Source organism: Pagrus pagrus, assembly GCF_965226575.1.
Source record: "Pagrus pagrus genome assembly, chromosome: 9".
NCBI lineage: Eukaryota > Metazoa > Chordata > Actinopteri > Spariformes > Sparidae > Pagrus > Pagrus pagrus.
The window spans coordinates 1,638,837-1,655,207 of record NC_140193.1 but is presented as its reverse complement, the minus strand read 5'-3'; the positions used below and the strand labels follow the sequence as shown (position 1 = coordinate 1,655,207).

The window sequence follows — 16,371 nt, the reverse complement described above, 5'->3', positions numbered from 1 at the left end:
CACTGATATCAGACTGTTTACTGCACTTTCACCCACATGTTAACAATGTAATCAACAGCTGAGTGATAAGCACAAAGACATGAGATAAAACTATCTCTCATACTGTTCTCCTGGGCTTTAAATACAAGAATAACCAATATATCACACTGGTATTAGTCTCACAAATATACATTTCTTATTTACTTGTGAAAATAAAATGTAGTCTGTTTGACTTTTCACTGTTTCCCTTCAGTTCATTGAGAGTTGCAGCAGTATTTACCTTAAAACTCCTCTGATGTGATGTCGTCTTCTTATCGTCCTTTAATGATTTGAATATTTTATTTATCTCTTCATGTACATTACTTGTTTTCTTTCTTTCTCTGTGATTCTGCCAGTTTGATCACTTTTATTCCTTTTGTGTTTTTACATTTTCTGTTCTGCCTTCTTGTTTGAGGCTTCCTCGTGTTCTTCTCGACTGTTGACTGTTTATTCTGTTATATCATCTTCCTGAGTTTTCTGCTTTTGCTTGTTTGTCAAAGCACTTTGTAAACTGTGTTTTTAAAGGTGCTGTTTGAATTGCTGTATTTTGTTGTTATTCTCCTGGTGGGGGTCAGGTTGGTGTTCAACCAAATCCATCCTGATTTTTCTGTGGAGTCATGACTCGAAAAGGTTGACAACCTGCTGCTGGAGATGGAGACTGTGGATGCAGTTTAACATTGTGTCTGTGACTAATGTGTCTCAGTGTCCAAAAAGATGAAAGGTAAAAAAAATAAAAGCAGTAAAGGACGGTAAAAAAAGGATCCTGTCTGGTTTCTTCAGCGGACATGATGATTCAAACTTTATCTTTAATATGACAATAATAATCTGTATTTGTGCTTTGTGAGGCCTTCTTACATCTGTGCTCAGAATACCAGCTTCCTCTTTCTTCCATCGAGCGGCTTTTCTTGGGTGTGTTGCGGCTGGTTTTTGTCCACCTCAGCTTTAAATCAGATGCAGTTCCTTCCTCTGCTTAGATCCGTGTCAAGAGAAGATTCTGTTGCAATCTGGAGAGAAATCACATTTTCCTAACATCACTCTCAGGGTGGTACAAGAGTCCCTGAAGCAGGAAGTGAAGGTGACTCTGGACTCTGGAGACGATGGAGACGGTGTTGAACGATCGTGTCTCGTACACCCAAAATAACCCGCTGTTTGACATGTCACTGAGCCGGACTGATCTCTACAGTTTCCAGCCTGACGGTGAGTAAAATGATAGAAAGTTTAAAAAAAGCATAAAAAAAATAAACAAATGGAAAAGAGTTTCCATAAAGAAGAGAGTAATATAGTAACAACATTTACAGAATTTTAATTCTAAGTTTATGTATTTCTGTTTTTGAATGAGGACAGAAATGTTTTCATTTACCTCACTGTGTCGTACCTGACAGGCTTTAACTTTCAATCTGCAGACGAGCTACAGCTTCTTGGCCCGAGAATAATGAATTACATTGGATTTAGCCTAAAAATTACTAACTTGTCAATAATTTCAAATGATGAAATTGTTTTAATTTTGGAAATATTTACAGAAAAAAACATGATTGCACTTTTAAAATAAATGTAACGCTTTTAACCCTTTGGGCAGTTTAGTTGCTTTTGTCTTGCAATGATTAATATATGTGCTGTGCTGTCTCTTTAATGGAGACAGCACAGTCAGGATGTACAGAGAGCTCAAACATTGTTCAGTTTTCATGCCATAAAACACAAAAAAGAAAAAACATACTTTGATCATTTATTCTACAAAAGTTGAAAAATAAAATGGAAATTAACATTTTTGTGCCCACATGTGTTACCAATATGAGAAAACTTTAAGAAAATGTTTAAAATGTAATGTAATGTTTATTTTCTGGATCTGGTTTGTGCAGCTTAATCAGTTTTAATCCAATTTAACACCCAAATTTAAATCATTTTAGTGTCTTGCAGCCTGTCATACAGTCCCACTGTTATCTACATGAGTTATATAACTGAGATCTTCATGTTTGTAAAGTACAGCTTCATGTTGAACACATAACAGTAAAGAGATTTTATTAAATCAAAGAATTAAAGATGGAAACATATACAAGGAAACAAGTTGGGGCCGAGGTCAGAGCCTTGAGATACTCCACAGTCCAAAACATCAGAATCAGACATGTCATCACTTACTTCAACGCACTTTTCTTACATTAATTACTTATTGAAGCCAGCAGAGTTAGTAAAAGCAATTTAAGGACAGGAGGAACAGCCTCTGTTTTTATTTATATTTAACCACAAAATCAAACATAGTTACTCACTTGTCTGCTTCTCCATTTTCTATTTCGTAATTCATTTTTTTACCTACTTTTAGTTTACAGTTTCTATTTCCCTTTTCAAGCTCCCCTCGATGCCACACAAAATGTAACTGAAGTCAAACGTACAAGACAGAAACTTGATATTTGTGGTTAAAAGCATAAAGTGTACGTTTAGCAGTGGCAGAAAGGGACATGCTTAAAACAGGATACACTCGTTAAGTAACTGTGAGCCTTTGTCTTCATGGGATCAGCAGTGTTGTTATAAATCATAGTTCACAAAGAAGTTTTACTTCAAAGATCATTTTACTGTCAGAATAAGAAAAGTTTAAAATGACTTTCAAGAGCGTTTGCATCCAAACACAGGAAGTAATAAGGAGATAGTAAATGACAAAAAAGAAGAACTCTGTTTTTCAGTCACTGCACTTTGACAGACTTTCTTTGTTTGGTTCCTTCCTTCTTCACAGTGTTTGGTTGTGTTTCTTAGAAAACGATGATTTGACCGTTTGACCTGCGAGCAAAACAGCAGTCAACGATCCTCTTTCACAGCAGATGTCTAAACTTGGAGAACTAATGTGATTAAATCTGCATGGTTGCTAACTTTAAAAGCTGTTAGGTACTGGACAGGTAGTGTAAACAGAATGTGTGCATGTAAACAGGAAATGTTCTCACATCACACCCTGAAGAAACAAGAACTGCATGGAAACTATTTGCATTGTGCAAGAAACTAATATCATTAAATTATTATCAAAGAGATTGTATTATTTCTCAGATTGGTTGTTAAAAGCAGCATCATCTGTTGGTGACATCCATGTTAATCTCTGTTGCTTCAACACATCAGCAGCTGCTGTTAAACCTGAGAGTGACTGAAGTGACAGTCAGGACCAGCAGGTGGCAGCAAAGTGTCATCCTTCCTGTTCGAGAGGCTTCCTGAGAGAAACACAAGGGTCCTGCTGTAAATGTCTCCTAGGATTAAAGGGACCGCGCCAAAATGTTAAAGCTTTTTAAAAGAGTTCACCCCGACCCCATGACTGTACATATACAGTAACTTTTATTTGAAACAAATAACTTTAAAGCTCATCTTACCCCATTGTTACTCATCGTAACACTGTAGCCATTAAATCACTCATCAGTGGTGTTTCATGGCAAGAGGAGATGGTACTTTCAGTTTTGCTACTTGGCCGATGCACAAATCTGCTGCTACCACCTATTAATACTGCACAGCTGCTATTTCTGCTGTTACTGTAACAATACAGCAGCTAAAGCTAATGATGCTACTACTGTTACTGCCACGACTGCTTCTACTACAGCCTCTATGAGACTGGGGTGTTGCAACAGCTCAAAATAAGGAAATATCTTATCTAATCTACTTAATTTTCTAAGATGAAATGCAAACAAACTAAAACAATCATCATCATCTTCCTCTCACCCTGCTGCCTCTCATGCACTCTCATCCACCTCTGAACCCTTCAGAGAGGACAGTAGTTCACCTCTCAAATCAAATCAAATCAAATCAACTTTATTTATATAGCACCTTTCATACATGTTAAAATGCAGCCCAAAGTGCTGTACATTAAAAGAAAAGAAAAATGAAACAAACCCCGCATAACATCCCCATTCATGTGACACAGATACACACGCATATGCGCACACACACACATGCGCACACACTCACGCACACGTACACACACACACACACACACACACACACACACACACACATATATACAAAATAAAATGTAGTATGGCTGAGCACCGATAGACCAGGTGAGGAAACGCCAACCTGTTGGAGCCATCCCCACCGAGAGCCCCCCAAGGCCACGACCACAGGGGGGGCGCCGCCACAGAGACCATCCCGACCCAGACAGCCAGGGGCCCCTACCACGGCCATAAAGCCCTGGGGCAGGACTCCCTGACTATCCAGGCCCGGACTATCCCCAGGATGGCACCCCCGCAGGCAGGCCAGACAGAGCTCCCGGAGTGGAGGGCCCCCATGAGGAGAACAATGGAGCTGGAAACTAAGAACCTATAAACTATTAAAAGAGATGGAAGAGCGTCCTAAAACAACATAAATGAATGTTAAACCCATAAATGCAGTGTTAAAATAGATACATGAAAATATAAATAAATACATAAATAAAAAATAAATAATAAAACTTTTGAGAGGAAAATAAAAGACAATAAATGAGTAATACTGAAAGTAAATAAATAAAATAAATAAAATGGAGTAAAATGAGTTAAATTAAACTAAAATAACAATGATAAAAGGGAGCTCAGTTAAAAGCTAGATTAAAAAGATGAGTCTTGAGCCTACGTTTAAAAGCATCAACAGACTCCGCGGCCCTGAGGCCCTCCGGCAGGCTGTTCCACAAGCGAGGGCCGTAATGATAAAATGAGGCTTCACCAAAGGTTTTGGTTCTAACCTTGGGAACAGATAAAAGACCAGTACCGGAGGACCTCAGGGTCCGGGAGGGCAGATACGGTAAAAGCAGGTCAGACAGATAAGAAGGGCCAAGGCCGTTAAGACACTTGAAAACTAATAAAAGAACCTTAAAGTCGATCCTCTCAGTCACAGCCAGTTTGCTCTGGTGTCACTTTCTTGACTTTTCTGCCGACAAAAAGAAACCCATCTCCATTTCCTCCCAGGTTTTTTTTTAAATTTTTTATCGTGATTGACAGCTGACATTTACGCTCGGAGCTTTGCAAATGTATAAAAGCGTTTGTATCAGCTGGATGAACCGAGCGACTTTTTGTCTCCTGAAATGACTTTTTTTCCCTCCCTGGATGTGTTTTCTGAGGGAGGCTGATCACATCCTGTTGCTTTAAATGTTTCAGATCTGAAGCCAGCGAGGCCCAGAAGACCGTGGTGTTTTTACATTATCGTTATTTATCTCATCCTGCAGACCGCCCTCAACGCCTTTCTCATTTATAAAGGTAACCGCATATTATTTTTTAGATTTAATATATTGAAGAGAAGGGACGTGAATGAAATTACTGATAAAATGTTATTTTTCCTCTGTCTCAGTTTTCACGTTGCAGTCCTTACTGTCTGGCCCCAGAACACAGAGGCTGACGTCCAATCACATTTCTCTGGGTGGAGAAGAGGATGACGAAGCCCTCCAAACTCTGCTCCGAAACAACAGTCAAGAAACCAAGACCCTGAGGAGCCACCTGTGGGCACTGCAGAGCCAGGTCCTCCTGATGTTTATACCTCACATTTAACCCAATGACTGCAATCAAAGTCAAAGGAAAGATTTGATTGGATTGAACTACAAAAAAAATGTCTCAGCATAATCTTTATTTAACTCTTACAGACACCAGTCGGTACAGATATTCATGTTCCCCAACAGATTCATCTTAATAACTCTGGTGATCGTTTGGGTTTTCTCCTGGTCAAACTTCTAATTTGTCCAAGCTGTAGTTTTCGGCCACACATTGATCTAACAATGAAAATCCTGGTACAGCTTCAGAGGTGGTGCCCCGTTTGTTCCTATGAAAGCTGCTCAGTGGTGCATTAAAAAGCTCAACTTCCCAGCTATAAAATTACCTAGATCTTCCGTGTTGTTGACATGAAGTGATTGAATTGCACAGCTCTTCTACACTTTCCAAATGTTAAAGGACTGAATGGCTCAACATATGATGGTCACATAAGTCATGTCCTGGGGGTTGTGAAGCTAAAATAAATGTATGCACCGTTTTACAGACACTTCTTCCACAATGTTAGCTTATGGGAAAAAGTCTTTTTGGGCACCAGTGCATCACGTGACGCTGTAATTACACAGTTTGGCTACTACGAAACTTCAAAGCCTGGCACTCATCATGGGGGCTTGGTGCACCAGCTTTATATTGAAGCTATTTGATGCTAATCCGAAAATATAAGCATGCTAACACACTAAACTGTAAAAGCATGGTGGCAAACAGGCATTAGCATTTAACCACAAAACACACAAAGCCACTAGCATGACTGTACACAGGAGTAAATGTAACAGGCTGCATGCACACTTCCTTCATTAACAGCAACAAGAGTAACATAGTCTAACTTTAAAGCTAGTCATGATTTATTGCTTTAATGTGACGGTCATGTTTCTGTCGGTTGCCATTACAACAGGTCCAGAGCATGTGTGGAGAGGAGGGTCAGCTGGACCGACTGAGATCGGACCTGAAGCTGCTCAACACCAGCACCCACAACATGGACAGCAAACTGACAAACATCAGCCGCAAAGCAGGTGGGACACACACCTGTGCGTGTGTGCGTGTGTGTGTGTGAGTGAGCGTGTGTTTTACTAAAAATTTCAGAGGGCTGTTTGAAGGTTGAGACTTGGTTTTAAAAGGTTTGGTTAAAATGTGGTATTGTCAAAGTCCTTTTAAGGCGAGTCTTGCCACTCGGCAGCCATCTTGGCAGTTATTCTGAGCTAACAAGACCCTGTTTCTATCTAAATGAATGGGAAGAGAACCAGAACTTCACTTTCAGTGGTCACCGAGAAATAGAAACTGCTCATGTAAAGAATCACCAGTCAAATCTGATTTAAAAAAAAACTGCTTAAAAAGTTCAGTGACTTTGTCCCAAAAGGAGAATTAAAATGCATATTTTTCTTTTCAAAATGCTTAAGTGGTTTGTCCCCTATCTTATAATGTGTCTGGTTTAGGTTAGGGTTAGGCTAAGGATTGGGTTTAGGCAATTAGTAGTGATGGTTGGGGTTAATGGGCTAGTAATGAGGGTCCTCACAAGTGAAGCAAGACAAACCTGAGTGAAGACATTTTGGCCGATAGTCACAGCTAAGTTTAAGACAACAACCTGGACTGAATTTAAAAGGCAGGGTTTATGTGTGTGTGTCCTCAGGACTTCCTGGTCCTCCGGGTAGAGATGGACCATCAGGTGCACCAGGAGTGAAAGGCCCCAAAGGTGAGTCAACCTGAAGCATTTAAGATAAAGTTGAAGTTAATTAAAGTGTGGAAGGTTTAACAGCCAAAGATTTCCTCAACTACAACAAGCTACAATTCTGTCAAAAGCATCTTAACTATAACATTTTTGTTAATAAATCTGTTACTCTGGCAGTGTCAGAGACTCTGAGCTAGAAAACAACAACAGAATAAAAGTTTCTGAGTGTAAAAGTTAATTTCATCAGGACAGATTTAGCAGAGGTGCATATGTGCAGCAGGAGGCATTAGCTTTCAGCTGCAGGTCCGCCGATGATGACCTGTCATCTCTTGTCAAACGGCCGCATGATGAAAACCAGCTGATGGATGAGCAGCAGCCATTATTTCACAGAGCCTCGCAACTTAGTCAGAGCACTGACATTTCCTGAATGTGATCTCTATCAGAGCTGGACTTTTACTGAAGCCGACACATTACAGATGTTGGGACCCACAGATGGAGTCTTTGTGGATTTCAAAATGGACTCTGAACTGAACTCAGTTTCCCAGAATTCTCCAGTCTTCACACCTAGGTGCTCCAACTCCAGCTCCTTCATTTGTTCTGTCTCTTCTCCACCTCTCTCCCCATGGGGCTGCCTGCCCTCAAGATCTCTTCTTTTGGCCTAACAGCTGCTGAGAGTTGCCAGCTGCATTTGCAGCAGGCCCAAAGAACTTCTCCTCACAGCAGCAATGCAAGGTCCTGCTAGTATTCCAGCTTAGTTAGCACAAGGAGCTGCAACGCAAAGCTCACCATCTAACTACACAATCCAAGGAACATGAAGCAAGTTAGCACCGCGCTGCTATCCTTGTAAAGAAAAGGAGTGACCAGTTTCCTCCACCTGCTGTCTTTCATCAGACCAGAATAGCATTGTTCAAAATTGGAATTACAATCTTCACCTGCTTGGCTCATCAGCCGAGGAACCACCAGCTCCTTTTCTTCAAAGACTGGTAACGTTGAACTGGGCCTAGATAGCATATAGCATAGCATAGCACAGCTAAGCACAAGACTTTTAACTCTGGTTAATGTAAGGCACATGTGTTCAATCTATGTGTATGATCACTGTTTTGGTGTTATTGTGATCTCAGGTCAGGTTATTGGTAGTTTTCTTTGCTACCCGGCTAATTTGACGTTAGTTGAATTATGCTTCACACAGACTCAGGGTCTTTGCATGCAGCTAACCATCTTCTATGAAGTGGCATCACATCACACGCACACACATTCCTTCAGCCTGGACCATATCACACCCACATGTGATATAAGTTAGCACCTGATGCAAGAACCACCATTGTTTCTTTGTTCTGCCAGACACACACACCCACCCACACACACACACACACACACACACACACACACACACACACACACACACACACACACACCTGTATATATTACATGTTAGATAGATTGTGTTTTCATCTTTGTGTTAAATAAAATACTTTTGAACCTTCATACCGTCCATTTAATATTGTACAAGAGTGAATGTTGCCAACCTCTACTCTACTCCAAAATCCTTCAACCATTACTACCTTTTATGGTCATTTTGGTTGTAGTTACTGAGTTAATTATTAATCAGAGTTACAAACAGTTTAGTACCTTTTTCTGAGACTGATTTGGTGAATTGGCTATCTTTTCCCTTCTTCAAGGGTGGTGCCCCGAGGTGATCTGACGTAAATTGGATCTTATTATTTATCATAACTAATAATTATCCCTGATAATCATTAATAATTATTGAAAGCCAAACTTAACCCAAAACTCCCTATTAACGTTGCATGAAGCACTACATATGGTGCCCCGTGTGAGGCAGTGTATCGTTGGCAATCATTCATAATTGTGCAATATTAATTTCAACATTATTTGGCCAGTGCTAAAATTTTAGATTCACATCTTGAACCCCTCAGCCTAAAGTCTTTACATCTAACCCCACTAGTTACTACAGGAGTAGACATTGATTTGTACTTTACAAACAATTGCAGTGTGGTGAGAATTGATTTATCGATCAAATTTATAACCTATTTGATTATTATGAATTGTCACTTGCCATTTACTGTTGCTGTTAGAGATTCAAGTTAAAAGTGCTCTGTAGAAATTGTGAGAATATCAGTTCAGCATTTGAATTTCCTGAATTTCCTGCCAGAGATAGAGCCACAGCGTGCTACCAGCCCTGTGAAACAGAAGTTTTGTACTTTAGCTTTTACTACCACATGTTTCAGCCCGAGTCAAATTTAAGAGACAATCATCTGACTGGTACTGCCCTGCATTCCAGTCCTGCATTAAAGTAATAATGTAAATTGGATCTTATTATTTATCATGATTAAAAATGATCCCTGATGATCATTCATTATTACTGATAGCCAAATCTAACCCAAAACTCACTATTAATGTTGCATGAAGCACTACACAGAGTCTGAGGTAGATATTTCTATAGGTCGACCACAGAACACGACCCCAGAGCACCACTATGAGACCTTAATGAAGCTTACAGTTTGTGTTAATGATCTTTGGCAACCTTTAGGTGTGGTTATCTTTGATATTACACAGGAACAAACAACAGGCTAAAGACAAACATCTGTCTGTTTAACAGTTGATTCCAGTTAATGTTGACTCAATATAATTAAGTTTTGCCCATTTTTCGACAGCCACTGGTCAGACTGTCCTGTAGCCCTGCGGTTTTCTTGTAATCAGCAGATTTATTTTGCACCTTCTTGCATTAAATTTGCTGAGTGTACTTCCAGGGAAGAACTGATCTTGACTGTACACACCCTTCCCAAAACAGGACAAAACAGGGTTAGGGGGGTTAGGGAATATTAATTAGTCATCGTTTTACATTTACTCAAGTACTGTATTTAATTCAAGGTACTTTACTTAAGTATTTCCAAATATTGTATTTTTTACTCTACTTCCGTACATTTTGCTGACATTCTGTTTTTTTGAGTTTTAAATTTGCAGCCAGCATCATCACTGTTAGTTTGTGTTAATCAGTGATAAATCATCATAAAGTGATCAGCGGTTACATACCTATATTATTCTTTCCAGGTGACGGTGGTGTCATTGGACCTCAAGGACCAAAAGGGGACCCAGGACTCAAAGGAGAACGAGGAGAGCCAGGAGCTAATGGTCAGATGAGTTTAATTACGATTATTTATGGGGAAAATGTTCTTCTTATTGTGAGTTGGAAGCATGTTTTCTTAGAAACTCTTCTTTCAGCAGATTTTGATTTAAAGCATTTGCAAGTCTATAGTTTAATCTCCCCACAGATCTGCACCAAAATCCACCATAACCATCTGGATATACTTCTAATACTATGAAAGATGTGTTAAACCGTTGGTACCTGAATCCTCATGGATTTTAGTTGCAGGTTTCTATTCGTATTTGTTACCGTATACCATCTAAAAAAGACAAGCGCCCATGAAAACATCCAGATACGAGCCAACTATATACATCTGATTTGTTCATGCATTATTGCCTGAGAAATTACCAAAAATGTTGAAAAACACCCAGCAGGCAGTGTTCAAGAAAGTGAGAAAAAAAATCCTGGATTTACACCAAAGTTAATGGGGTCTATTTTGGGCCATGGCCCATCCTCCATCCAAGTTTAATGGAAATGTGTTCAGTAGTTTTTTGTGTAATCCTGCTGACAAACCAACAAACACACTAATGGATGTGTGTAAAAATGCCCAGAAACTGCTTGTGTTAGTTAGCTTGAGTTAAAGAATAAAACTGAATCTATCTGGTTTTATAGATATTGTATTGATTAATTCAAGTATCTTTCCAGGATCTGGTTCATGCAAACTGTTTATTTTTGGCAAACCTTTGCTGAGACATGCAGATTTAAATAAAGTGTCACTATTTTAAGCTTAGATTTGGTTATTTTTCCTGACAAAGGCATTAATCACACGTGATTCATTCAAGGGCTGTTGGATATGTGAAAATCCAATGATTATTTCTCCTGTTTCTGGTTGATAAATGGTGTAATTTTGGTAATTTTATAATGAAAACATGTCTTCCAGCTCACTAGCATGTTGTGGGGATCAGAGGATTTATCTGTACAGTAATGTTGTTGATTTTTGTCAGAGGATGTCATGATCATAAAAAAATATTGATTTTAGCAGCTTGTTAACGACTTCTGGTCAACAGGAGCAGCTGTCAAATGTCGGCAAAGGATAAATACATTACAAAAAGTAACAGGGTGGTGCTGAAGGGGAGAAATCCTGAAAATGTGTTCCTCATACTGTGTGACGCACACACTGACTGACTGTAAACAGAACCGTGACCATCACTGGTTTCATATCATGTTAACTCCATTCATGGGTGGAAACATTTCTCAGCAGATTGATGTGAAGAAACAGTTTCTGTTCCTCCTTTAACTTCTAGTTATCTTCAGAAAATCTGCTGACACACTGCTATTCCACCCGATGGATGAGGACGATCTGCACAGCTTGCATTTATTAAAATAAAGATGCGAGAACCGGAAAATTAACAAAATCATCACTCTGATTGTGTGTTTGTGTGAATGCAGGTACCAGCGGTCCACCTGGGCCCCAAGGAACCCCAGGAGATCAGGGACCAGGTGCAAAGGGAGAGAAAGGAGACACTGGAGCCCAAGGTAAGGGTCTGGATATTGGTTGAAGAGTTCATGGCACCAAAGTGGAGGTCAAAACATCCTGAAATAATTCTTTAATTTCTTACAATAATTAGTTTTTCTGCTCTTGAATAGATGTGGTGGATCTCCTTCCATACAGAGCTGCTAACACTTAAATAAAACTTGTAGTGTTTCAGGACTTTAATCATCTTACTGCTGTTTCAGAGATCAAATTATCTGTGGTTGAACAGCAGCCAGGCTTTAATGTCTGACTTCTGAATCTTGTCCCTTCAGGCCCTCATGGAGACAAGGGTGACACGGGGAGCGCTGGAGAAAAAGGTGCCTAAAGAATCTTTCTTGCTGTGTATATATATGTGTGTGTGCTCATGTGTGAGGTACTAAATGCATTTCTGTTGATTTGTTGTTCACCACCAGGATCTCCTGGGGTTCCTGGAGTTGGTGGATCTGATGGACAAAAAGGAGACCCTGGGAGCATTGGTCCACCGGGACCTCCAGGTCAGCTGCACACTATTATATGTATTTATTAAATGTCATGTCAGTTTACATGCCATGAATATGCTTCCTGCCTAATCTGTGAATCCAGCCACAACTTTATCTACACATTTTCTCATGTAATTAAGTAACGATTCCCCAAAAGAGTTGGCCCAAATTGTATAGTTCAAATGTAAAATGACTGGTATAAAAAAACTCATGTAAGTTGAATCCTGAGATGTATAAAGTCTAAAGAGGCAAAAAAACAGTTCAAACAAATCTGTGCTGTGCATTAATCAGTTTTCTGTGTTCAAATTTGGAGCGGTTGGTAACTGTTCTCATAAAGTTTACCCTGATGAGCAAGTTGCTGGTGTTCATATGTTGTTAGGTCCAGTTTAAAGGATAACTACCGTTTTTTACAACCTGGACCTTATTTCTAGCATACAATACGATGCTTTACTCACCCAGATAACTTTGGTGTCATTTGGCGTCGCTCGGACGAAATTAGATCCAGTGGAGCGCCGCATATATCCATATAATGCGAGTGATCCGGGCACCGAAGCGCAGCCTCTATGAGCATTATCTGCCACGAAACTAGTTCATTTCACCAATATTTTGTTACGATACGCTCGTGCTATTCCCCTCTGAGTCCGGGCTTGTCTGTTGTCAACACCCGGGGTCTGTAGGTTGACCTACTACCTCTGACCTGGAAGTTGTCGTCTCTGAGCTGAGCGCACACCCGCGACAGCCGGCTTGTTTACCTGTAGCTGCTACTGCTAGTTTGACCCCGGATGTTTATAACAGCCAACCCCACTCGTGTTTGTTCGCTGGTTTCCACTCGGTGTCTTTCATCAGATCTCATTTTGTTGTCTTGTCACCAGGTGTAGCGGGACCTCCTGGTGCCAAAGGAGATCAAGGTAAGTCTGTGTTCAAGTTACAGGAAACTTGATTTAGACTCACGTTTCTTCCACGTGTGATGAACTGTACAAAGCATTTAAAGTTGCAGAAAACATCAGAGAACAGCTGAACTCAAACTTGGACTTTCCAAGTTGTATGTTTTCTGATGGACGGCAGCTCTGTGTTCCACTCTGTGTGTGTTTGAGGCAGAAAGAAAGACGGATGAGTTTATTTAACAAGATCAAAAATCTGTTTAATGTTGCACCTATAGATAAAACTGCAACATTAAAACATGTGTGGGTAACAAATACAGTATCTGCAGTATTATTCTCAGTTGATGGTTTACGGTCATATAAATTCATGTCAAGTGTGAGTTTGGTTTGAAGATATATTTTAAATGTTTTCCCTCCACATTTCTTCCAGGACTTCAAGGACTCAAAGGAGCCAAGGGAGATGCAGACAGTAAGTCTGCACAGGACTGATGTGGTCAAAGAGAAGGAAGCTTCAACCTCGAGGCTTGTGTAGAGAGAAATTTGAGGTTTTTCTGAATCATTCAAACCAGTGGCAACGTTGGGGAGTTTGAGGGGAACTGCAGCTGAATGAACTGGTTTCTGTACTTGTTTCGTAGCTGCTCCTTTGTGTCCCCACAGTGATCGTGCGTCTGGTGCCGAGCGGACGCCGAGGGCGAGTGGAGGTGAAGCACAACGGAGAATGGGGCACCGTCTGTGACGACAGCTTCGACACCAATGACGGGACGGTGATCTGTAGGATGCTGGGCTACACCAGAGCTTCTTCTGTCTTCCAAGCCGAAGCAGGTAAGAAGTCTGCTGCCTTTAAAGCTTATTATGTTAATTTTCAGCTACTGAGCAGACAGATAAATTGTTTAGGCTCAGTAGGTATCAGACAACACAGAACAAATGTCTACAGATGAAACAAAAATACTGAATGTGATATTACAGCCGCTTATAATTTAAAATCATCATAAGCAAAGGGTTAGCTATTTAACAAAATCTATGGCAATAGATGGCAATGGCAAATCTTAATGCAGGACTGAATAACTTCATAGATGTGATGTCTAACTACTTTAATACTACACAGAACCACAATTTGGTTGCAAGAAAGTGAAAACTAATGGAGATATGAATTTTTAAAAATGACTTCCTGTTATTAATTTGATTACTGTAAACATTCAGCAGCAATTATTTAAATGAACACATGTATCCAAGTTTGCTTAGGGTCTCCTGGATGTTCAGGACAAATTTCAGCCCAATCCAGTGGAAAAAAAGACGTTGCTGAGGTTCAGAATAAAAGAAGTATTCAGAGTACAGCTACAGGATTCTGCAGGATCCCATGAATTTAATAGAAGTTTCAACATGAATGTTTCAAGATAATCCCTGACATGAACTGGGAAAAGATTTTGGGTGAGTTGGCGTGGAGTGACCCACGTCTGACTCTTAACACTGCTGTTCTTCTGCAGGGTCCGGTCAGATCTGGCTGGATGAGCTGCGATGCACAGGAACAGAGTCGAGTGTCTTTGACTGCCCACATGCTGGACTTGGTACCCACAACTGCGGACACGGCGAGGACATCGCAGTGCAGTGTGTCTAGAAATGGCACCAACGAAGAAGAATGGTGTTTCAGCCGTTGATGGGTTGACTGGCAGGCTCAGTCTCAGGGGGGATATAAGTCACAGAGCTGCACTGCTGCTAATGATGTTCACAGCTGGTTCTTATTACATATTCATAAAACACAGCATTTTAAATTGCATTCAGCTCAGTTTCACTTTGTAACCAAACGCATTAGCTTAAATGAATGTAAACAAAAATCGTGCGAATAAAACTTTGTGGAATAAAACTCCTCAGACATCACTTCTCTGCTCTGTTAGTTACTAATATGAAGCTGTCAGCCTCCGATCATTGTCTGTCTCTCTGTCCTCATCAATCCTCCTCCCCTGCTGCTCATCAGCATCACGTTTACTGTCACCTTCAGTCCACGGCAACATCACCACAGAAGATTCTGCAGAGGTCAGCGAAGATGAAGAGGTCACGTTCAAGGACAGGAGTCGTGCTGAGGGATGATTTCTGACACAGCTGGCTCAGGCACTTTTTTCCCTGATGCCTCTGGGAGCAAACTGTAGATGCACATGTCGAGCTCACATCAAATGGGATCACAGTGACTGAACGCTAACATGGGGATTAAGTCAGAATTATATTGTGAAGGTTTAATGTCCTGTGCCACCGTTAGAGAGCGGGAGACACAGAGCAGGACGTCCAGCATTTCAGCTGCAGTCTGTGGTGAAATTATCTGAATGTCAAACGTCAAACCACAGATATGTTGCAACTACGTTTCTTCAGGTTCAGTTTTCAATGTTGTGTTGTGACAACGCTGTGTTTATGCTCCTGAAAGGTTCAGGTGAAAAAACTACTTGGTTAGGGTTAGAAAATGATCATGTTTGACCCAAAATACCTGATTCTGTCACCACAAACACGACTGAAACTACTCCTGACATCAGGTAGTGTCACGCTTACAAATTTAAAACTCTGTCTCGAACAGTGGTCTCTGGGTAAAGATTATGTTTTCTGCATACCTGACTGTGTTGCCACAAACATTGCTGGAAAACTTCCCAACTTCTCATTGAGATGATCCAGTGGTTTCACGCTTAGAAATGTTAAAAAGCCATCTTGAACAGTGGTCTCTGGCTTGGCAGCTTTCTCGCCAAAAACCACTTGGTTAGGGTTAGAAAAAGTTAACATTTTTGTTTACCTGGTTCTGTCTCCACAGACATGTCTGGAAAATGTCCTGATGGCTGGAGATTGTCCCAACCTCAATCTCTTCAAAGCTATCCAGTGGTTTCATGCTTCTAAATGTTAAAACACCATCTTGAACAGTGGTCTCTTGTTTCAAAAGCTTTCTCACCAAAAGCCACTTGGTTAGGGTTTGAAAAAGATAACATTTTTGCTTACCTGGTACTGTTGCCACAAAACAACCAGAAAACGTCCTGAGGTCTCATTGAAACTAACCAGTGGTTTCACACAAAGTCCATCTCCAACAGCGGTCTCTGGCTCGACAGCCTACTTGCCAAAAACCACCTGGACAGAACTAGGAAGAGATCATGTTTGTCTTACCTGGCTCTGTCGCTAAAAATACAGCTAAAACATGTTCTGACATCTTGTTGTCCAGTGGTTTCACACTGACAAATGTTTAAACAAGAGCTA

General features: G+C 40.4%; 1 protein-coding gene across 1 annotated transcript; it reads left to right on the top strand.

Moving 5' to 3' along the window:
- The first annotated feature begins 1,030 nt into the window (after positions 1–1,030).
- Positions 1,031–15,024, top strand: LOC311262634 (uncharacterized protein). Its single transcript, XM_084362193.1, has 13 exons — positions 1,031–1,215; positions 5,109–5,207; positions 5,299–5,465; positions 6,382–6,499; positions 7,114–7,176; positions 10,222–10,302; positions 11,705–11,791; positions 12,062–12,106; positions 12,203–12,283; positions 13,141–13,176; positions 13,580–13,618; positions 13,807–13,971; positions 14,634–15,024. Exons 1-13 carry the CDS (start codon positions 1,116–1,118, stop codon positions 14,762–14,764), a joined length of 1,212 nt encoding a protein of 403 aa, XP_084218319.1. The 5' UTR covers positions 1,031–1,115; the 3' UTR covers positions 14,765–15,024.
- Positions 15,025–16,371: the final 1,347 nt, after the last annotated feature.

What these genes read in the sequence shown, in the direction of transcription:
- LOC311262634 (XM_084362193.1), top strand. Translation starts at nt 1,116, where the DNA reads ATGGAGACGGTGTTGAACGATCGTGTCTCGTACACCCAAAATAACCCG. An exon ending in CGCCTTTCTCATTTATAAAG is followed by an intron (nt 5,208 to 5,298) that starts GTAACCGCATAT and finishes CCTCTGTCTCAG; the next exon opens with TTTTCACGTTGCAGTCCTTA. An exon ending in AGGAGAGCCAGGAGCTAATG is followed by an intron (nt 10,303 to 11,704) that starts GTCAGATGAGTT and finishes GTGTGAATGCAG; the next exon opens with GTACCAGCGGTCCACCTGGG.